Consider the following 23,484-nt stretch of genomic DNA (forward strand, 5'->3'; position numbering starts at 1 on the left):
GATGGATCTAATCACAACAAACAGTAATGCTATCTATCATGATGTGCTACCAATGCTATACTATGGTTAGGGTCAGGGTGTAGGTTAGGAATTAGTATTTATTTCAGAGGTGTGTAAGCCAGAGGTCTTCAATCCTGCTCCTGGAGGGCCACTGTCCTGCAGAGTTTAGTTCCAACCTGCTTCAGCACACCTGCCTTTGAATATTCAAGCGATTCTGAAGAGCTTGATGAGCTGATTCAGGTGTGTTTGATTAGGGTTGGAACTAAACTTTGCAGGACAGTGGCCCTCCAGGAGCAGGATTGAAGACCTCTGGTGTAAGCAATCAGCACTGTAAATAAAATGACCTATGAAATCTGTCGAATCAGCTCAGAGGCGGGGTTCGCAGATCATTACAAGAGATGACGTGCATCAAACACAACACAGGTGAGGTATCAAAACAGTCTGATCATGTGCGCACTTCGCTTTGAAACACACAGCACAATATTTTATACAAATAATGGGGCCAAGCACACTAACTACAAAAATTAGTAATTAAAGACATTTTTAGATGATTTTAAGCAAAATGGCTGAAAACTCACTAGTAATATGATTTAATTGCTGATCACTTTTGACCAATAGGAGGCACTGGTACCAAATTGATGTGGTGTGGTCAGTGTGAGGAGATAATGACACACAAAATTTGGTGTCAATTTGCCAAAGCATTGCAGAGATACAGCCTCAAGAGTCAGCTTGCCACCATGACAACAACTTTGTTAATGTGTTATTCGAAACACAGTGGTTTGATCAATCAAAAATATTTTTATAACATTATGTCGGCATGGTCTAAAGATGATCTGAGACGAAAATCGGACCAATGGCCTAGGAGTTAGGTTAAAAATTGCAGACAGCAGTTTCGATAATCTGTAATTGTTTATTGTTAAATGTCAATCTATTAAGACTAGTTTCACTGAAATAGGCAAAAGTAAAAAAAATCCATTAACTATTAATTATTTTTATATATTATAATTTCATTATAAATTTGGACCTCAAGATGGCACTGTTCCGAAACTCTTCAGTTCCTTACACATACAAACACGTTCCTTGACAAATACTACGTTTCCTAATGATACGATAATGCTGAATTTTACGACGAAATTCAAAATGGCTGAAGCCCAAAATGGCCGACAAGGGAAAATTGGGTATCATTCGACACTGTATGCTGCACTGAATCAAAAAGAGACAAATTTAAATTTTTGGGCTAACCAAAAATAGTTATAAACAAAAATAGCTATTTTTCAGTTCTCCTGACCAGTAGGTGGCGCTGTGCCAAAACGCTACATGTAATGCCTCAGACTAATCTTGATACGCTAAACGTTGCGGAGATATAGCCTCACATCTATTTTCACATGCTCTTCGTTAAACTTGTTCAAGTATTATTCACGTATTCACGTTATGAAAAAGCTTCTAAGAACTTTTTTGCCAGCATGGTCTGAAGATTATTTGAGCCAATTTTGATGACAATTGGAAAAAGCGTCTAGGATGAATTCGAAAAATTTAGAATTTTCAGAAAATCCAAAATGGTGAAAAAAATGTCATGGCGTAAAATAAATTATTTTATTCCAAGGAATCCGAATTTTCAAAAGTTATTAGCATAAACGTCAGTGCACAGTTGATGGCGCAAATTAGGTCACAAACAGAGCTGATGGAAATTAGTGTGATCTACTAATAACACAGACGCTGCAAATTAACAATAACACAGCTTGGCAAACGATATCTTCGTCCTCTGGCATTACAAATAAATGAAGGTGAGTGGAGAAGATTCTCTGCGGTTCCTCCTCCTACAGCAACTATCGCAGCATGTTAATGGCAAACTGGGTCCAGACATGCTTTTCTAATGGCGCAAATACCAGTAAATTGAATAGCGCAAACCTTAGTAAATCACGTTAGTAAATCAAGACTACAATATAATAAATTTAGCGGTCTGACAGTAAAACTACAAACGCATACGTGAAAATAATGGTCTATGCGTTCAATGCAAATTTTTCACTGCGTGTCTTTAGTAAATCCTGACAGTAATTTTTTAATGCCAAAAGAGGGTTTGACTGGCAATCTGACCAATCATAATGCCAATATTATGTTTGTCTGACAAACAAACCAGACAGTAGAGTTAGTAGATTAACGTCGGTGGACTAGAACTTGAAAAACGGTGTGTGTATTGACGTTTTTCCACAGTTGAAACAACATTCCTTCTGATGTTCATTGATGTTTATTTAATGCTATAAATTAAATAGAAGGAAGAGATGATTGGTTGAACTGACCCAGACAGCAGCATAGTGTCGACCCAGATCCGGGCCACATCTGGGCCGTGTGGAATCAATGTGTGCCAGATGTGGGCCGGATCTGGGCCAACACTATGTTGCTGTACAGCGATCTGTCGCCACACATCAAAGAGACTCAAAACGGTATTTATTGTTTGAATGTATTAAAAAATGACAACATTTGAATGCTGAGACTGTTTCATACCTAAATTAACCTGCTCTGTCTTGTTTGTCGGCGTGTTGTCGGTGTCCTCTTTGCTCCACGATGTGTTTTTCACTGCGAGAGAATAGTGACTGTGCACATGTGCACCAATCATGTGATTGTTATTAAGGACATAAGGGGGCGGCGCTTAGCGCGGGTCAGCTGAAGTTCTCCTCAGCAGCTGATACTCAGCAAACACTCTCAGCACAGTCCGTTTCTGCAGACGCGTGTTGAAAGCGTGTGTGTGTGTGTGTTTCAGGGGCGTGTGCACGCAGGCCCCGTGTTACTGCATCCTCATGGAGTACTGTGCGCAGGGCCAGCTCTACGAGGTCCTGAGGGCCGGACGGAAGATCACGCCCTCCCTGCTGGTGGACTGGGCCATGGGCATCGCCGGCGGCATGAACTACCTCCACCTGCACAAGATCATCCACAGAGATCTCAAATCTCCCAAGTATGACCGCCTGACTAGCTTTAGTCTTGTTTGTCCCCTCCCCCCGCACGACTGATAACACACCCTCTCTCCCGTCAGTATGCTGATCACACACGACGACCTGGTGAAGATCTCAGACTTCGGCACGTCTAAGGAGCTCAGGGACAAGAGCACCAAGATGTCGTTCGCCGGCACCGTGGCCTGGATGGCGCCGGAGGTCATACGCAACGAACCCGTGTCTGAGAAAGTGGACATCTGGTATGATCATTAGTAGTGATTGGGTCTGGGAGGATTTAACGCAGTTCAATAAAAGTAGTAGTAGTGTTTATTCATCCCCGTAGGGAAAGTAGTTTGCAGAAAGCTCACACAGACATTAATTATAGTTGGCATATACAAACAATAATTTAAAGCAGATAAACCTAATTTAGGATAACCAGACCAGCTGACCATCAATCAACACTAGAACAAAAATGTAAAAATCTAATTTTAGTATTACCTAAATGGGTTAATTCACCCAAAAATGAAAATTCTGTCATCAATTACTCGCCCTCATGTCGTTCCAGACAGTAGAAACACTAATGAAGATATTTCAAGTCCCACCATGGACAGCCTATTCAATCCAAAACTCTGACGCTTCAAAAACTTTTATTCACACATAGACATTGAACAGTGAACGCACATCAGATTTGGTAAATGAACGCTCAAGTTGATGATGACAGAATGGTTCATATTCCTCCTCCAGCGCATTTCTATGCACTAACTCCAATAGAGTCTCCAAATGCCAATCCCAATGCGTCTTTTTCATTAACTACATGGATATTAAATAGATAAGGTACAGCGCTGTCTCTCTGAGGCTCTGCTGTCGGACCCCTGAAGGAAACACTGAGGAGTGTGTTGTCCACAGGTGCTCATTCTTCTGGTGAAACACCACATCGTCTCCTAAGATCACAGATGTTAGCGTTTCTCCTCGGCTGCTCTGTGTTATTGCTCAAGCCTCCCATAGAGCTCCTGTTTTGTGAAAGGAGTGCTCTCCATAGGGGCTTTCGCACCAGAGGAACCTTTTCATAGTTCCTAGAACTATTGGCAGAAGTTCCTGGATTTTGGCGTGTTCGCACCGCAGGAACTGGGAACGATCTTAGTTCTAGGAACTCCTTTTGGAGGAACTAATTTACTCCTACTTCAGAGTCGGTCTAAACCAGCGCTATAGGAGCTATCTGTGACGTTAGTGTTCGCTGATTGGCCAAACGCACGCGAAACACCAGCACACGCCATTATTAAAAAGGCTGTGTAAACACACAGATTATAGCCTATATATTTACTCCACAAGCTAACTCTACGAACATGTAAAACAGTGATAGATGGCCCTCTTAACCTTTATGCTGAGGAGAAAATCCAACACAACTTTGAGGAGACCAAGAGAAACATGATTATGTATTTCTGCTCAGCAACACTGGACATCAACCACACGGCATAGGCTAATAACTCTTCATTACTGTCAACTTTCTATGTGTGACAGTTCTATCTAAAAACATATATTATACAGGACTGTTAGACAGATCATAAACTAATGAAGATGGAGAATGCGAGCACTGTGAGCTCAGGCTCAGGCGTTCTCTGCACTGTCAAAATAAAAGTCCCAACAACAAGCGCGGCTTACGTCAGAGTTCCTACTGGCGCAACCAGGAAAACCAGGATGCAACCAGGAAAATGTTCCTAAGGGACTACCCTGTGCAAAAGCTCTAATTTACAAAGAAAATAGGCATGCATAGAACATTTTTTATATCACACATAAAAGTGTTGAATCCAGCAGAGTATGAGGTGTTGAATCCATCATATCTGGTTTTGGCAGGTCGTTCGGTGTGGTCCTGTGGGAGATGCTGACCGGTGAGATCCCGTATAAAGACGTGGACTCCTCCGCCATCATATGGGGTGTGGGAAACAACAGTCTTCAGCTCCCTCTTCCTGACAGCTGTCCCGATGGCTTCAAAATCCTGCTCCGACAGTGCTGGTGAGAGAGAGACAGAGAGAGAGAGAGAGAGAGAGAGAGAGAGTTAATTGCTTTGAAGTGTAATAAGGACTCTTTTTAAAGGTGCATTGTGTAATATTTAGGAGGATGTGTTGATAGAAATGAAATATAATAAACATAACTATGTGTTCAGTGGTGTATAAAGACCTTACTTTATGAACCGTTGTTTTGATTACCTTAGAATGAGGCATTTCTCTCTACACACACCGCGGGTCCGCTTACATCGACATGTTTCTACGGTGGCCCTGAACGGAAAAAATGCGTTTCGTCACTCTGTTGTTCTTTGTGCAGTGAAGCTAGCTAAAGTCAGCGAATAAAACACTGACACAATGATGAACAAGTAACAATAATATTTGCAATAACATATCGTTTTACTGAATAATTAAGTAAACATGATTTCTTGATTTAGCTTAGTAAAGAAACCTCATTGTTTAACTGGCTACTCTCTGCTGTCTCAGACGATGACATCACTTCCTGTCGGCCACCGTAACCTCTGTTGGGTGCGATTCACAACCTCACCACTAGATGCCTCTAAAAATCACACACTGCACCTTTGAGTTTGCTAAAGTGTACTTTTTGTCACAAGAAAGAAGACAGGAGAGAACCATGTGGAAATAGATGACAAGGAAAAGATGGCGACGAGAATAATATGATTAACGGATTCACATGATAAACTAATGCGTGTGTGTGTGTGTGAAGGAACTGCAAACCCAGGAACCGGCCGTCGTTCAGGCAGATTCTGCTGCACTTGGACATCGCCTCAGCAGACGTGCTGTCCACGCCACAGGAGACCTATTTCAAATCACAGGTGAGACGCGCGGCAGACACTACAGCACTACCGCCCCAAATATTAAAAATAATACTCCAGAAATTAAAAACATCCTCATCATAGAAGTCACCGCATTAAAAGAAAGGACAAAAAATTAGTTCCGCGCCATTGGTCCTTGTAACGGTGCAGCTAAAGCAAGAGATGATCAGTGATTTAATGATGATAATGTGTGTGTGTGTGTGTGTGTGTGTTTAGGCGGAGTGGCGTGAGGAGGTGAAGCAGCACTTTGAGAAGATTAAGTCGGAGGGCACGTGTCTGCACCGTCTGGATGAAGAGCTGATTAACCGGCGACGGGAGGAACTCAGGTCAGCAACGATCACGTGACCCTAAACAGCCTTAATAGAGCCGATCAGGAGGGAAACATGAACAGAGGAGAGTAGATGACTGCTTTTTCAGCAAGTCTGTCATATCGGCTACATAAAATTATAATGAGAACATCATTATAATTGTGTGTTTGGGACATGGCTTTTAATGCTGAGGCTTTTGTTTTTGTAATCAGGGTCTCAAAAATTTGGATTTAGACTTATCGACCAATATATCGGTTATCAGCTTTCAAATATAAAGAATTATCGGTATCGGCCAAAATTTTCATATCGGTGTATCCCTAACCAAAAAGGTTCTATATGAGAAGAGACATCTTGAATGATTGCATAATACTCGAATACAGGGATGGGCAACTTCGGTCCTGGAGGGCCACTGTCCTACAGAGTTTAGCTCCAACCCTGAAGAAATCACCTGCCTGTAATTTTCTAGTAATCCTGAGGACCTTGATTAGCTTGTTCAGGTGTGTTTGATTAGGGTTGAAGCTAAACTCTGTAGGACAGTGGTCCTCCAGGACCGAAGTTGCCCATCCCTGCTCTAATATTTTACAGGTTTTAAAATTTTCTAGTGATAAGGTATGTTTACAAGCGGTTAAATTCATAAAATTTAATTGTAATGAAAATATCAATCAAAACAAAATGAATGAATTAAAACTAAATATATAAAATGATCCCATGATGGAAAAGGTTCTATATATGAAGCGTCTTTATATAGTGAGGTTGTACAGTAGACTCAGTGTTTAGAGTTAGCGCAGGTCTTGAGGGCTGAACCTGAACTGTGTCATAAAAGCGAGAGGAAAAGAGCAGTGATTGACATGTTGCTGAGCACGCCTCATGTCCATAGGCACGCGCTGGACATCAGAGAACACTACGAGAGAAAGCTGGAGAGAGCCAATAACCTCTACATGGAGCTCAACGCCGTCATGCTGCAGCTGGAGCTCAAAGAGAAAGAGCTGCTCAGGTGATTCCCTGACATCTTCTGTTCCTCTAACATCATCTTTACAACATGACAGCGTCCACCTGACATCCTGAAGAGCTCTAGATGCAGGGGAGTGAAGATTCATAGCAAATAAACATAATAATAGAGCTTCTCAAAAGCGACATTCCCACTGTTTTTCACCCTTTCAATATTACTATACCATAATAATTTAATTACACCTCATATCCTGTGAACTGATAGTGAAAAGAGATTGACTGATCTAAAGGCTATAAACCACTGAACAAAGACACTGTATTTACTGTAGCAATGGGCAGTGTGTAACTATTTAGGATGCTTGTTCTTTTCCGGTGTTCTTGACCGGTCTGAAAGGGCTCCCATCATTCACTTCAGATAACTGAAATGCATCCAAATTAGATACATTTATCTTTATTTATAAGTGCTAATGCTATGGTGTTATTTATTAAGGAGGGAACAGTGTCTGGATAAGAAATATCCCGGTCTGTTCAAACATCACCCCTCGACCACAGTGGACAAACTCATCAAGAAGAGAAGCGTCCCTCAGAAACTGCCGTCTCACGGCAAGAGGTAAGAGGAGTCTCATTCAGTCATATATACAACATATAACATGGACATATATCAGGGTCAGGGTTATAGTCTGTCTTACACACAGTGTTATGTAGGGTAGAAAGGCTTTGTCTTTGTCTTCTGTGTATAAAACAAACAGCGCAGCAACAGTCTGCTTCACTGTAAGTTGTAGAGAAGTTCCAAGATACAAAGAATATGTACATGATTAAATGCTTAGAAAATGATCTTCAACATTTTCTACAAACATGGACACACAGAATTATGAAAGACACATTTTTCTGGAAAAAAAAGGACATTACTGATGCGTTTTGCACATAAGGTTGTAAGCGCAATTCGTACTTCGCAATGAACAAAAAAGTAATTGAAATAGCTCAACACATGTTTCAAGTGCTTTCAACTGAATTCAACTGAAAATGCAACATTTAATCTGAACATTATTCAACCCTTTTGCTGTTCTGAGCTGCTGCAAACGAGATGTAGAGCCAGACCGCAGCTTCTGGAAGCATTTCTGAGGAATCTGAGCTTGTTCCTCATGAGCAATGGCCTCCAGTTCAGTAATATTCTTGGGTTTGCTGCTGCAACCGCCCTCTTCAAAGCCCACCAGAGATTTTCTATGGGGCTCAAGTCATGTGACTGTGATGCCACTGTATCTTCCAGGACTTCTGGCGACCAAGTCTTGCTGGAATTTGAGGTATGATTGGGATCATTGTCCTGTTGGAATGCCCAAGCTCCAGCTTCCTCACTGACGGCATGACGTTTCCTCCAAGGATCTCCTGATACTTCAGTGACTCCATCTCTCCCTCCTCACGCTGCAGGTTTCCAGAGCCGGAGGATATACATCAGCCGAGAGCATCACAAGCTCCACATGCTGGACTGTAGACAGTGTTCTTCACAGCTGATGCTTCATTCCTCCTCCAGACACACCGCTGATCCAGAGGGACGAACAGATCCAGTTCTGTTTAATCGCTCCACAGAACAGAATCCCAAAACCTCTGTGGCTTATTTATATGATTTTGAGCACTTTTCTTGTGCGTTTGGGTCAGTAGTGGTGTAGTCCTGGAGTTTGGGTCAGTCGTGGTGTAGTCCTGGAGTTTGGGTCAGTAGTGGTGTAGTCCTGGAGTTTGGGTCAGTAGTGGTGTAGTCCTGGAGTTTGGGTCAGTCGTGGTGTAGTCCTGGAGTTTGGGTCAGTAGTGGTGTAGTCCTGGAGTTTGGGTCAGTCGTGGTGTAGTCCTGGAGATTGGGTCAGTAGTGGTGTAGTCCTGGAGTTTGGGTCAGTCGTGGTGTAGTCCTGGAGATTGGGTCAGTAGTGGTGTAGTCCTGGAGTTTGGGTCAGTAGTGGTGTAGTCCTGGAGTTTGGGTCAGTCGTGGTGTAGTCCTGGAGTTTGGGTCAGTAGTGGTGTAGTCCTGGAGTTTGGGTCAGTAGTGGTGTAGTCCTGGAGTTTGGGTCAGTAGTGGTGTAGTGCAGGAGTTTGGTGTAGTGCAGGAGTTTGGGTCAGTAGTGGTGTAGTGCAGGAGTTTGGGTCAGCAGTGGTGTAGTGCAGGAGTTTGGGTCAGCAGTGGTGTATTCCTGGAGTTTGGGTCAGTAGTGGTGTAGTCCTGGAGTTTGGGTCAGTAGTGGTGTAGTGCAGGAGTTTGGGTCAGCAGTGGTGTAGTCCTGGAGTTTGGGTCAGCAGTGGTGTAGTGCAGGAGTTTGGGTCAGCAGTGGTGTATTCCTGGAGTTTGGGTCAGTAGTGGTGTAGTCCTGGAGTTTGGGTCAGTAGTGGTGTAGTGCAGGAGTTTGGGTCAGCAGTGGTGTAGTCCTGGAGTTTGGGTCAGTTGTGGTGTAGTCCTGGAGTTTGGGTCAGTAGTGGTGTAGTCCTGGAGTTTGGGTCAGTAGTAGTCCTTGAGTTTGGGTCAGTAGTGGTGTAGTCCTGGAGTTTGGGTCAGTAGTAGTCCTGGAGTTTGGGTCAGTAGTGGTGTAGTCCTGGAGTTTGGGTCAGCAGTGGTGTAGTCCTGGAGTTTGGGTCAGCAGTGGTGTAGTCCTGGAGTTTGGGTCAGCAGTGGTGTAGTCCTGGAGTTTGGGTCAGTAGTGGTGTAGTGCAGGAGTTTGGGTCAGCAGTGGTGTAGTGCAGGAGTTTGGGTCAGCAGTGGTGTAGTGCAAGAGTTTGGGTCAGCAGTGGTGTAGTCCTGGAGTTTGGGTCAGTAGTGGTGTAGTGCAGGAGTTTGGGTCAGCAGTGGTGTAGTCCTGGAGTTTGGGTCAGCAGTGGTGTAGTGCAGGAGTTTGGGTCAGCAGTGGTGTAGTCCTGGAGTTTGGGTCAGTAGTGGTGTAGTGCAGGAGTTTGGGTCAGCAGTGGTGTAGTCCTGGAGTTTGGGTCAGCAGTGGTGTAGTGCAGGAGTTTGGGTCAGCAGTGGTGTAGTCCTGGAGTTTGGGTCAGTAGTGGTGTAGTGCAGGAGTTTGGGTCAGCAGTGGTGTAGTGCAGGAGTTTGGGTCAGCAGTGGTGTAGTCCTGGAGTTTGGGTCAGCAGTGGTGTATTCCTGGAGTTTGGGTCAGTAGTGGTGTAGTGCAGGAGTTTGGGTCAGTAGTGGTGTAGTGCAGGAGTTTGGGTCAGCAGTGGTGTAGTCCTGGAGTTTGGGTCAGCAGTGGTGTATTCCTGGAGTTTGGGTCAGTAGTGGTGTAGTCCTGGAGTTTGGGTCAGTAGTGGTGTAGTGCAGGAGTTTGGGTCAGCAGTGGTGTAGTCCTGGAGTTTGGGTCAGTTGTGGTGTAGTCCTGGAGTTTGGGTCAGTAGTGGTGTAGTCCTGGAGTTTGGGTCAGTAGTAGTCCTGGAGTTTGGGTCAGTAGTGGTGTAGTCCTGGAGTTTGGGTCAGTAGTAGTCCTGGAGTTTGGGTCAGTAGTGGTGTAGTCCTGGAGTTTGGGTCAGCAGTGGTGTAGTCCTGGAGTTTGGGTCAGCAGTGGTGTAGTCCTGGAGTTTGGGTCAGCAGTGGTGTAGTCCTGGAGTTTGGGTCAGCAGTGGTGTAGTGCAGGAGTTTGGGTCAGTAGTGGTGTAGTGCAGGAGTTTGGGTCAGCAGTGGTGTAGTGCAGGAGTTTGGGTCAGCAGTGGTGTAGTCCTGGAGTTTGGGTCAGCAGTGGTGTAGTGCAGGAGTTTGGGTCAGCAGTGGTGTAGTCCTGGAGTTTGGGTCAGTAGTGGTGTAGTGCAGGAGTTTGGGTCAGCAGTGGTGTAGTGCAGGAGTTTGGGTCAGCAGTGGTGTAGTCCTGGAGTTTGGGTCAGCAGTGGTGTATTCCTGGAGTTTGGGTCAGTAGTGGTGTAGTCCTGGAGTTTGGGTCAGTAGTGGTGTAGTGCAGGAGTTTGGGTCAGTAGTGGTGTAGTGCAGGAGTTTGGGTCAGCAGTGGTGTAGTCCTGGAGTTTGGGTCAGCAGTGGTGTAGTCCTGGAGTTTGGGTAAGTAGTGGTGTAGTCCTGGAGTTCTGGCATGTGTTTAGTACGAGCTGAAACCTCAGAGCCTGTGGCCACCAGGTTTTGCTGCAGGTCTTCTGCAGTCGCTCGAGGGTTTTTCTGAACCTTCTCAGAGATCTGGTTTCAGCCGTTGATCGCTTCCTTTTTCTGCCTCGTCCAGGGAGAGTAACCACTGATCCTTTAACTTTGAACTTGTGAACTATGCTTCCAACTGTGTCTCGAGGAACATTTAGTGCCTTCACTATCGTTTTTTGAGAGTCATTCAGTCATTAAAAGTTGAATTTTCAAAAGTTGAAAATTAGTTGTGTTGAGTAAATTTCAATTACTTTTGTTTGATTTGTTCATTGCAAACAGTTGAAAGTCTGTACATTTTGCCAATAAACCTTGCAATGGGGGTTGAATAATTTAGACTACAACTGTATTTGCAACTTGTCTGTCGGCTCTGTATGTTTTAAACACCCAGGTAGCCTACACTACACTACACAGCATCTGTCAGTGCAATGTGAATTTGCCTTGACATAGACACTGTAATATGTAAAGTGCCACCAAAAAGAATGTTGAGTAACTAATGACTTTCTCTTTAACTGCCATATCCAGACCTGACCTCCTGAGGTCAGAGATCATTCTCCCCAAGATGGATGCCGGTGTGATGCAGGTGACCGTCCCGCCATGTGCAAACCGAGGACCTACCTCACCTAGTCGGAACCGCAGGGTGAAAACACGTCATCGGAGGGGTGGCAGAGGAAGCAGTGGGGATCTGTCCGGGCCTAAGCACCCTTCTGCCCCTGCTAGCCAAGAAAGAAAGCCCCCGCTGTCCAACACGACGGCGCCCGCCGCGCCCCTCGCTGAAACGGCTTCAGTGGGCGCCATGAGGGAGGGCCAGCTGGAGCCACCCCCGCTGAAGCTGTCCTCGTCCAGCCCGGATCTGCTGTGCTCCACCCGCCACGCTGAAGATGGAGTCAGTGGTGCCGCCACGACTGAAGCCCTGGTCAGAGAGACCAGCGGTGGGGCTGAAGCGGGCGCCGGTCTGGACGAGACTCCACCCAGAAGTGACACGGCCAGTGAGGACGCCGCTTCCCTGCCGTTCTCCAGCAGCCCTGATTCCCCCTGCTGTGGCAGAAGTGGAGCGGTGGGCAGAACCCACGCCGAGGAGAGAGAGGAGGGCACCGGCGCCGTGCGATTGCCCAGAGGATCCAGCGGAAGTCATCTGACTCCATCAGCCATACTGTATCGAGCTGCTATCACACGCAAACAGGTATGCATCTCTCTATTCCTTTGACAAAAGATTGCATATTCATACTTAGGGATGGGAACCGAGAACCGGTTCTTCTTCAGAACCGGTGCCCAGTGAATCGATTCCTTGGAACCGTTAGCATGCCTGCTTAACGATTTCGCTTATCGGTTCCGCTCGTTCAAATGTGACACGACGTCACACACGTGCTGCGTTGTTTTGGTTCAGAACGTAGCAAACACTATGAGCAAACATGGCATCGAGGCAGAAGCGCTCTGACCGCGTCCTAACTACATGCGACGCGACGGCGTGACACGTGATAAAAAGTATAATTTTCCATGTTAATCAAAGTTTAACCAGCCGCGACACGCGACGATTCTATTTGAAACGGATCTCAAAGTGCGGCAATGATAATATCAGGTACTATTTTTGTGCTTTATTTAATGTTAAAAGCGTGTATAATGTGACTGAATATCATTTAGTGCTCCCAGCATTGTAGCTGTAAAAACAACAATGGATAAGTCACATCAGATATTGAAATTAAACATATGGAAACAAAAACGTTCAAAATGTGAAGAAAACCTGTGTATTATTTGACAAAGATTGTTTTAGTAACTCAATAGCCTAATCCAAATGAGCACTGTTAATATTCCAAAAGGCACAAGCTCTTCCTTAACTGTTTTCAGTCTGTGTTTTTAGTTTTTATGGCACATAAATGGCAGGGTTTTTTTGTTTTTTTTGTCCGGACCAATGGATTTTGTGTATACTCTGTGCTGTGTCTTCTGATCAGATATTAAAGCGAGTTAATACAAACAAATTTGTACTTATTCCCTCACCCAATAAGAATCGATAAGAGAATCGATAAGGAATCGGATCGATAAGCAATATCGATAATGGAATCGGAATCGTTAAATTCTTATCAATTCCCATCCCTATTCATACTTTCTGTTCAGATTTCAATAGATCTACAAGGGAAGGTCTCATGACGGGTCACCATTTTTCGTCAACTTTTCTATTTCCCCTTGTGCATAAAAAAAAGCAGGATTTACATTCAGGGGTTGGTCAACAATTTTAAGAGTGTAATGCCAGTTTTTTTAAATCTATTTATCTCAGAATTGCACAAGTTAACTAGAGACGCCGTAAACTGTTACAGCTAATTCAATTGACATTCAGCTTTATTTAACTTGAGTAAAACCAATAAATTATCAAATGAAGCAAGTTATGACCAAACAGTCAAAAGTTACTGTACAACTGCAAGTTTCACACTAATAAAAAACATAGTAAAACATAGCAAAAATGCAAAATATTGTTAAAAAATCCAAACATGTAATTTACATTTGTTTTTTTCTGTGATTTTCTGGGCCTCAATCATTAAGCATGTTTTGCCCATTTTCCTATAAACACATGTAATGGATATTTATTCAATCATATAAACATTTTTTGAACGAAGTGTGTTGAATTCCACCAGCGACGTGGTGTTTCCTCTGAAGAAGAAGAGGGTGAAGTGGACAGTGAGGTGGAGTTACCAAGAAGACGGTAAGAACATCATTATTTATTCTTTCTGGAATATTTTCTTGTAAATTATGATAGTTGTAAGTTGCTTTAAAGCTGCCTTTCCAAATCCACAATTAAATAATGTCTTCTTGCTTTGGCAAATGCACATGCAAATAGGCTGATTGAATGTTATGTATTTTGAGTTATATCAAAATGGTTATATTTATAATATGAGTACAGACACTACAGTGCAATATAACAATTGCACTACCATGGGAAACTCTGATGGAAGATAACTGGTATTGATCATTAGTTATGTTGCTAGCTGATGATATTTAAAGGCTGCTTGCTTGCCTGACTCAAATGAGATATTCTGATCCTGAAAACTGATGGTGGGGCCAGTATAGGCACGATATGGGCTTGAGGATTCAGATAGGGCCAACATGGAACCCATGCACAAACCCATTTAGGGCCCTTACTGGGGCTAATCCACATAGAGCAAACAAGGAACCCATGGACAAACTCATGTAGGGCCCATACTGGAGCTAATTCAGATAGGGCCGACATGACCAGGTGACCAGGTTCGATAAATGTGTAAAGTACGTCAATTATGAAATGACTTAAATTCAGCTATAAAGCAGCTCTGCAGAAAACATTGTCCAGCTCAGTTGATTTCTCATCCAATAGTGTCAGTGTAGTCAAATCAGTAATATTGCTGAATATTAGGTGTCCCCAACTAAGCAAGCCAGAGGCAACAGTGGCAAGGAACCCGAACTCCATTAGAGAGCAATGGAGAATAAAACCTTGGGAGAATCCAGGCTCAGTCGGGGGGCCAGTTCTCCTCTGGCCAACGAACGAACACGGTGTGATTATGATTCGAGCTACATCACAAGTCAGAAGTCAGATTGTGGATCATAGCATTCAAAATATTTGATCCAGTTCCTTCTGCTTGAAGATCAGATTCCTCACGCTGGTATGGAGATGAAGCTGACCATAGGTCTGTGCAGAAGACTTGTCTGGTTCTTGCGGTCTTTGCTGAGGATCTGTGCCGTGTCAACGAGGTCTTCACAGGGGATTGTCTAGTAGACACAGTCTCTGCTGACATTCAGGGCTGCAAAGAGGTCGTGTCTAGGTGCAGGTCCACCTTCTGATCTGGATACGGCCCGGATACGGCTGACTACGGTAACCTCAGGATAAGAATGAGACAGACAGACTAATATTAGCATAGATGCCATTCCTCTTAAGATGTAACAAGTACATCTGGTGTTATGGGAAGTGTTCCCGTATTCCGGTTAACCTAATTTTATCACATGCCTGTCCTGTCTTGTGCTGCACATGGGTGTTTTGTTATTTTGGGCCATGTGCTCGGGTCATTGTCTGATCCCTCCCCCTTGTTATCTGATTATTGTTTGAGTTCTTCCACCTGTTCCCTTCTGATTAGTTTCCCTTTATAAGTCCCTTCTTGTTTGCAGTCTGTGTCGGTACGTTGTCTTATGTTTTCCGTTCCCCGTGATCCTCCAGTAAGTTTCATGTTTTTGTTTTGTATTTATTAGTTATGTTTCCCCCCTCGTGGGTTTTGTTTTGTGTTTGTTTTCTTTTGTAAATATTTATCATTTCTCCTGCACTTGAGTCCTTGCACCTTTTTGCATTGCACCCAGCCGTGACAAATTTAAGCAGCCTTACAGTCCTTTAACGGATTTGAATAATAGGATTGTGAGGATACTGCCTTTTCTAGTATCTTTGACAGAAAAGGTAGATTCGATATCGGTCTGTAATTAACATTCTTTAGGATCAAGTTTTCTTTTTGAATGAGAGGTTTAATCATAGTCAGCTTAAAAGGTTTTGTTACGTATCCTAATGACAATGATGAATAACTAATATTAAGAAGAGGATCTATGACTTCTGGAAGCATCTCTTTCAGTAGCTTAGTCGGAATAGGGTCGCAACATGTTGTTGATTTTGATGATTAAGAAATTTAGACAATTATTTCTTTCTTATAGCAAAGAATGAATGGAATTGTTCCTCAGGGGTCTATAGCATGACGTCTGACTGGATACTATAGTAGACGGTTGCATAGTTATAGTTCTTTTTGTAATAGTATCAGTCTTAAATAAATTCATAAAGTCACCACTACTGTGCTGTTTGGAAATGACCGAAGTTGAAGCTTTATTTCTCGTTAATTTAGTTTTTAAGGCCTTTGTGTATGCAGTAACACTGTCCTTCCACGAAATGCGAAATACCTCTAGTTTTGTTTTCTTCCGGCTGCGCTCCATTTTTCGGGCTGCTCTCCTGAGGGTGTGAGTGTGCTCGTTATACTACGCCATTGGAAGTGCAAAGGAGCAACTGTGTCTAAAGTGCTGGAAAAGAGACTCAATAGTTTCTCTTGCAACATTGAGTTCTTCTGGTATGCTTAGGACTTGAAACTGATCAGGAAGACTACCATATTTGTATACATGAGAATAGATAATGATGTCATCGCTCTGCTGCAGAATTTCAACGCCATCAACATTGATTCCATGTGACAAACCAATTTAGGGCCCATACTGGGGCTAATTCAGATACGACCCATAGGGCCGACATGGAACCCATTATAAGTTACTTATAGTTAGTAGAATGTCTAATACCTGGCTCACACTACAGGAGTTTTAAAATCCTAACCGATTGTAAAATCTGGGACCAGGACACACTTAAGGAGAATCTTTGCAGATTTTCTTTCCTCAAATCTTAAACATGCTCACACTACAAGATTTGAAAATCGCGGCACATCACACACTACAAAATGTTATTAAGATTATCGTGCCAGAGGAAGTGTCTCACGTGATCTCACACAGCAGATCTGAAGCGGAAAAGCATTTAAACACAATATCTGTCCTTCATATCAAGTCATATTTGTGAAAAGGTAGCCGTGACCAAGGAAAGCGAAATCTTTCAAAAATTTAACACTATCCTTTTAAGGATATGTCTAATGAATGGCGTCAGCGCTGGTTAATGCAATGAGTCAATGCCATTGATCATGAAGTGACGCATCAGCTTCAGCGTTGCCCATGCGCCGCATTGCTGCTCAGCTGAGCCTTGTAAAGTGGAGCTCAAAGTTTAAATTAAATATTAAAATAATTAACAGCTTCTTTCATTACATCTACCTTTGAATGCATTCGCATTTTTACATTTCCGTTGAATGAACAGTTTAATGACTGAGTGACAGCCTGTCTAGAATGTGCAGAGACTTTCAATGCCAATACTGGTGAAATATCAGCAGAAAGCCTCTCGTAAAGTGAGATTCAAGGAACTAACTGTTATATAACAATGGCCTAACAAGCTCATTGTCAGGTTTATGTTGTGTTTATTATATTATGTGGACCCGACCCTTATTTTGACATTGTATCTTCGTTTTACTCCACTTCGTTTTAACGCGCTTTTTAGTTTCGGTTTCATTACTGAACATGTACTCGTCTTCGTGCCTGCTGACCACAGCGTAACACTTATTTATTTAGCAATAAATAAATGGAGATAAAAACACATATTGCGCTGTGGAGTCACTCAAAATTACCTCAAGGGAATTTCTTTCACCACGACAGCCCTACTTGTTTCTTGTTTCTTGGCTATTTTGACAGTACTGACGTAATTACAGTCTTGCTCATCCCGATTTAAAATCCTAAATATAAAACATGTTTGATGTGATCGGGGCGAGCCCGATTTGTGTGAGAGCAGATCGGGAGGTGCAAGATTCGATCTGTGAACGCCTCACATTACCAGATAATCTGCGCCGAACATCGGAACCGATCAAGGTCGTCAATACGATTTTTTCTCAGATTCTCGGGAGGGGAAAATCAGGGATAAATCGGCCTAAAACTCCTGTAGTGTGAGCCAGGCATAAAGTGGACCACAAAATGAAGTGTTACCAAATTTTTTATTTGAATATATCCTTGTTTAATTGTTTATATGTTCTCTAATGTCCAATTTACAGACGGCCAACCAGTATAACCAAGTGCCAATCAGTATCCACTTTCAGCTCAGAGAACCTGTCGGTTTCAGAGGGAGAGGAGGGCCACACCACTGACCACTCCCACAGCGGCACACCAGACGTGGTCAGCACCAACACCGACGAGCGTCTGGACGACCGCAGCGATGACCTCATCTCCCAAGGGTCTGAGATCCCAGTGGATATTACAGACCCCACTCTGTCTGAAAGAGAGGCAGCTGCCCTCGAACAGGAGAGAGCCAATTTTGACTTGGAACAAAATATCATGGAGGTACTAGTATTGTGTAAAACCATATAACATGCTAGCCACGTTTACATGGATACCCTTTGCTTCAATCGGAATGAAATGAATGAATCTGAACGTGGCGTGGCTAACTCTTGCCCTTGAGATCCACTTTCCTGTAGAGTTTAGCTCTAACCTCAATTAAACAACTGAACAAGCTAATCAAGATCTTCAGGATTGCTAGAAAGCTTCAGGAAGGTGAGTCTGATCAGGGATGGAGATGAACTCTGCAGGGCAGTGGATCTCGAGGGCCAGACTTGGGTTAGATCAACTCTAAATAAAGTGATTGGTTTAATGTGTGCTATTATATGTATGATCTTTTGACATGTGCACAATACACCAATTTACAGAGTTTCCCGTTGTTTAGAAATGCACATACTAGCCATCCTCCTACCATTGCTTCTTTTTTAAATATTTATCAATTTTGGGTCCTAATTAGGAGATGACGAGCACATGAAGCTTTGTGCTGTGCTGCGTATATTTATCAAGCAGTACCTGCCCAAAACAAGCCATCTGTGGATGAGAATCCAAAGCAAGGACTGCTCGGACACGACAGACTATGTTCAACAACAGCAGCTCGTTCCGTGTGTCATTTCGCCATTTCTACATGATTTTTCAACTTTTCTATCCGATCAAGTGTTTACATATCCTATCGAATGGGTTAGAACAGGATTGGGCCAATTCATTCCAATTAACATGGTTACATGTGACTTTTTATTGGAACTGGGCTACTAGTTCAATTGGAAATATTAGGGTCCATGTAGACGCAGCTAATAACATCGCCGTGAGAAAAACAAATGCTGCTTTATTGCAGGGTTTTTCAGATCTGGCTCTGGACGTCCACTGTCCTGCAGTTTAGCTGATTAAACACTCCTGATCAAGGTCTTCAGGATGACTGGAAAGCTACAGGTAGGTGAGTTTGATCAGGGGTGTGTTTCCTGAAAACATTGTTTGCCAGCTATGATCGCAAGTTCCGTCGTTGTCAGCGTAGTTCAACGAGTCTGTGTTTCCCGAAACCGAACATTCGCAAACAGCATCGCACAGTTGTGTGTGTGAGCGACAGCTCTCGACCTGTGGTTAGAAGCAGAGTTTCTCGTTTGCATGACATGTGGACTCAATAAATCCTGATCTTGAGCAAAATAAGCAAGCTGACATTCAGTACAATCTACATCTTTTATTTAGAATACATTGAAATGTCATTTACGTCTTTTAGTTTGTCAAGAGATTTAAAGCGTTGTTTTTGAAGAGTGTGCATGTGTGAACGAGCTCTAGTGTAAGAATGAGCCTATGATTGAATCTGGAAATAAAGCAAAATAACTGAGAAAAATATGAGAAAGTCCTCAGATGCCATGTCCGTAATGTATAGCAAAATATCTAGCGTTAATTAGACCTCAAACAGATTCATTAACAGTAGTTATTACTCCAACATCTGCGTGACATCATTAACCAACATGGTTGAACCACCAATTTGCAACACTATGGTTCTGGGAAACAGTCGTGATTAGCTAGTTGGTTTCTTCATCGATGCATCGCACTATAGTAGTTAAGCAGCGAGTGACGCCGTTGTACGGGAAACACACACCTGTACGGTGAACCTCCAGGACCAGACCTGAAAAACTCTGCCTTCTTTTTACAGTTCTTTCTCAATGGCTGTGTTTGTTTAGTCCACCGCTGAATAGTCAATCTTACGAGCATCATTTATAATGTGTTCAAGACTTTAATCATGCTCTCTATTCCTGTTCCCAGACTCGCGCACTATGTGAGGACTCGGACTGTGACAGCGCTGAGCTTGACCAATCAGGGAGCGGAGAGCCGAGCCGTCCACCGAGTGCAGGAGGCTGGGGCCAGGGGCCACAAAACTGAAAAACACACACACACACACACACACACATGTGAACCTGTGCAATCAAGCAAACACAGGCATCACACCAGCACACACTTTCACTTTAGGTTGCACCAAAGCAAAACTGATTTTCGTGAAACACGTGTGTGTACACATCATCCAAGAAAGGCAACGATACAAACACAAAACGTCTAGCCACACAAAGAACAAATACACTGACACTGGTCATAACAAATTTGGGATCACAAACTGCCTCGTATCCAGGACATAGCCACGGAAAATATAGGAAGACAAGTAGTGCAGCAAACTAGACGAGACGAACTATGTGAAAAGATCAATGCACTTAAAAACTTCAGGGCATTCCCAATAAGCAGCAGTGATGCTTTCGTTAGGTTTGTGCTATTTACCACGAGAGTGCCAGATCATCTCCGTTAGTGTGTGGAAGGCTTGTGGTAAGCAGGACGATTTGAAGGCAAAGAGTGTTGATCGATTTTGAATGTGTAGAGCCGAATGAAACTCCTGATTGCAGGAATCTTCCTCCTTCGGCCTGGATAAAGTAGTTTCGCCAATAATCCGTTCAGACGTGATGTAAATGAAGTGTGTTGCTCTCGGATTGGGACTGACTTCACTACTATGTACAGATGCTTCCTTTCCAAAGCATTTACAAGGTGCATATACAAATGTGATCTATTACGACTATAATGCCCGGAGTTTATGTAAATATATATTTAGTAATCTAAGTCTAAGAATACAAAAAGAAAACTATTTGTTAACGTAATTTAACCCGAAGACGGTCCAGTTTCGACTATTCTCTCCTGTGCTTGTGCCACTCGACCACGGCAGCTCAAACTGGTCTGGAGATCAGCAGATCGCTGTGTCAATGTACAGTTATATAGTCAGGTGCAGGACCTTTGATGCAAGTATACATGAACACTGACTGAACGGCACATATAAACGTACACGATCTACGACACGGAGATATCCGTTCCGACTGTCCGCTCTCCTCTGACCTCTCGGATTATCTTTCAATACTTTTTTCTTTCGTAGGGACATGCAATATGTACATTTCAACTAATCTGAAGAAAGCACTTTTATTTTCTGCACTGTAAAAAATAAAGTAAAACAAATAAATGACAATAAAAAAAAAATGAATATGAATTTTAGCTTGCCAGATGTAGGTCTGAGAAGGGTAACGTCCTGAAGAACAAAATGCATGATATACATTTTTATGTATTTTAATTTTTAAATCGATTGTTTTTATACATCTAAAGAAATGTTTGCACCTTTTTTACCTTGAATGTGTAATGTTGTGTTGCTTGTAGGCACTTTACAGTAGGATGTTTATATACAGTACATGATCACTTTCTCATGTTGCACTGAAAATGTATTTAATGATGGTTCCATAGATGCAAACCTCCAGTAACAAGAGTCTGTATGTAAAGACAACCTTTTAAAAGGTTCTTGAAGATAACACCTCGAACCACATCTTTTTTTTTTTCTTTTTTTTTTTCTGATGAGGAATGGAAATTGGACAATTGAACATTGGCAGCTGTACTCTGACTGACACTCAAAAGTCCTCAAATTGGTTACATTTACATAGACAGCAATAATCTGACTATGAATAAGAAATTTCTATGTAAAGAAAAAATGCATTTTTCTGGCATATTTGCTAAAAGCATGAATGAACTGAGATTACTGAAGTCATGTAAACACCTCAATCCATCATCCTACAGCAAACCATCTGATGACACGTTTTATGTTTGTGAACTTGTAAAAATAAAAAATATATAATTATTAAATAACTGCTAAGCTACAAAATAGCCTCAGATATAATGTTTTCCACTGTTGCGCAAACTTCAGTCAGTAACCAGGCTCTAGAAACAAGAATCAAATATCTGAAATCTGAATCAAAACGGCTCATGGTATTATTGTCTTGTGAGGAGACAGAAAAACTGAACCAGAATATTGCCTTCCATATACATGTGGCTAATGCCAGACATGAAGCCCCTAGTATAAAGAACTACAAGTAAGGGCAGGGACACGCCAAACCAACGCCAAAGATCTAGCTGAAAGCCGACTGTGACGGGGCAAAAGAGCCAGACGCCAATTCTACATGCTGAATCGGCCCAAAAAAACGGAACACACCGGAAAACTACAACAGGCTTAACTGCAGACTAAAGATTCATATCCAAACTTGTGAAGGTAGTTGGTTTAGTCTGGGTCAGTGGTTCTCAAACGTTTTCAGCGCGAGGCTCTTTGTGAAGGTGCATCACTTTGGGCCCCCAAAGAAAATTCATGACACAAAACAGCCTCAAACTTACTATTTTAACCAAAGCAATTCAATTATATAATGCTGGAACAACAATTCTGTTGGTTGGTAGACTTATTCCTCTGATGTTTGATTACACAATTTATGATAAATTATAGTTCATAAAATGGAACAATTTGTCATGAAACTGTTTTGACAGTTAGAAATGGTATTGCGTTGAAACTGAGTGTTCCAAAAATTTTAGGTTTGGAAAAGTGCAACAAAACGACGGTAGCAATATTTATGCAGAAATGAGCAATGCCGAAATTATGCTTTTAATGTGATTCAAACTTTTAGAGTGCATCAAAAAAAGTCCTTGAACATAGAAAGCAATATGAATTACATACAATTTTGGAAGTAAGCTAAATATCTGTGTTTTCTCCCAATGTTCCAAAGCAATGAACACTGATTGTAAAAGGTCAGAAGGGCGAATTTTAGCTTTTAATGTGCGAGTGAGGATTTGAGAAAAGAGATTCCAAGTCCAGAGGAACAGGCTAATTCATGGAATAGGTTATTGTTAAATATGTGGAAAAACCGACATATGGCTCAGTTACTCAATTATAGTTTACGATATGTGCTTGCACGTACCTCTCTCATTCACACGAATACAAATGTTTCCATGGTCGTGATGTAACATTTGGTTGCTAACCTATCATTTCTTTTGTACACAAAGCGTTGTGCTGATATCCTTGTAAAACAGCATTCACGGGCACAATAATGTGTTTTGGTTTACCAGTGAAGGTGCTACTCTACACAGCCCGTAACAAAAGTGAATAATATAGAACATTAATTTACTATTCACAGTAAATGCATTTGAATATTGAACAGTTAATTTACATCATTTTAATTAAATTCTATATATATAAAAAAAAAGTGTTTTAAAAAAACTTCTGTGCGGCCGCCAGTTTGAGAAGCACTGCTTAGGTCCTAGTCATGAATGGCAGGTTTTACATACTAAACTGACTCATAAACATGACCGAACTGTAGCGAATGGCTCATCTGAGAAGATGTTCCTAGTTTAAGTTTGCACTTACACCAAGCCGACTGGGTTTTTTGACTGCTTGCTAGTTATCACTGCAGCACGCAACTGTACGTGGAAAATGGATGCATTTGTAATTTGCAAGTCTAAAAATGTTGAGGATATTGTGAACAGTCCTCAGTGTGTAATCTGTTCAGAAGTGCTTGTCCATGACAGTATGAAGCCTGGAAAAATGCAGACATTTGAAGACAAGGCACCCTACTCGAGTCAAAAAACCTATATATAAAAAATATATGTATGTATATATAT

General features: G+C 42.4%; 1 protein-coding gene and 1 long non-coding RNA gene across 2 annotated transcripts in view; one reads left to right on the forward strand and one right to left on the reverse strand.

Annotated features, from left to right (window-relative positions):
- Nucleotides 1-21,706, forward strand: part of map3k12 (mitogen-activated protein kinase kinase kinase 12) — a 40,030-nt gene extending 18,324 nt beyond the window's left edge. Inside the window, exons 4-14 of the mRNA XM_084121439.1 lie at nt 2,759-2,950; nt 3,029-3,187; nt 4,779-4,937; nt 5,655-5,763; nt 5,980-6,089; nt 6,949-7,065; nt 7,510-7,629; nt 11,656-12,313; nt 13,758-13,825; nt 17,748-18,033; nt 19,792-21,706. Coding sequence (XP_083977565.1) covers nt 2,759-2,950; nt 3,029-3,187; nt 4,779-4,937; nt 5,655-5,763; nt 5,980-6,089; nt 6,949-7,065; nt 7,510-7,629; nt 11,656-12,313; nt 13,758-13,825; nt 17,748-18,033; nt 19,792-19,908 — 2,095 coding nt within the window. The 3' untranslated portion in view covers nt 19,909-21,706. The remainder of the gene's footprint in view (nt 1-2,758; nt 2,951-3,028; nt 3,188-4,778; nt 4,938-5,654; nt 5,764-5,979; nt 6,090-6,948; nt 7,066-7,509; nt 7,630-11,655; nt 12,314-13,757; nt 13,826-17,747; nt 18,034-19,791) is intronic.
- LOC311087935 lies at nt 4,813-5,798 on the reverse strand. The gene is made up of 3 exons (XR_014607389.1): nt 5,666-5,798; nt 5,132-5,200; nt 4,813-4,934 (listed from the first exon to the last, which is right to left on the reverse strand). It is a non-coding gene; the product is annotated as an uncharacterized lncRNA (long non-coding RNA).
- Nucleotides 21,707-23,484: the final 1,778 nt, after the last annotated feature.

This window comes from Abramis brama (genome assembly GCF_963993115.1).
Source record: "Abramis brama genome assembly, chromosome: 8".
Classification (NCBI taxonomy): domain Eukaryota; kingdom Metazoa; phylum Chordata; class Actinopteri; order Cypriniformes; family Leuciscidae; genus Abramis; species Abramis brama.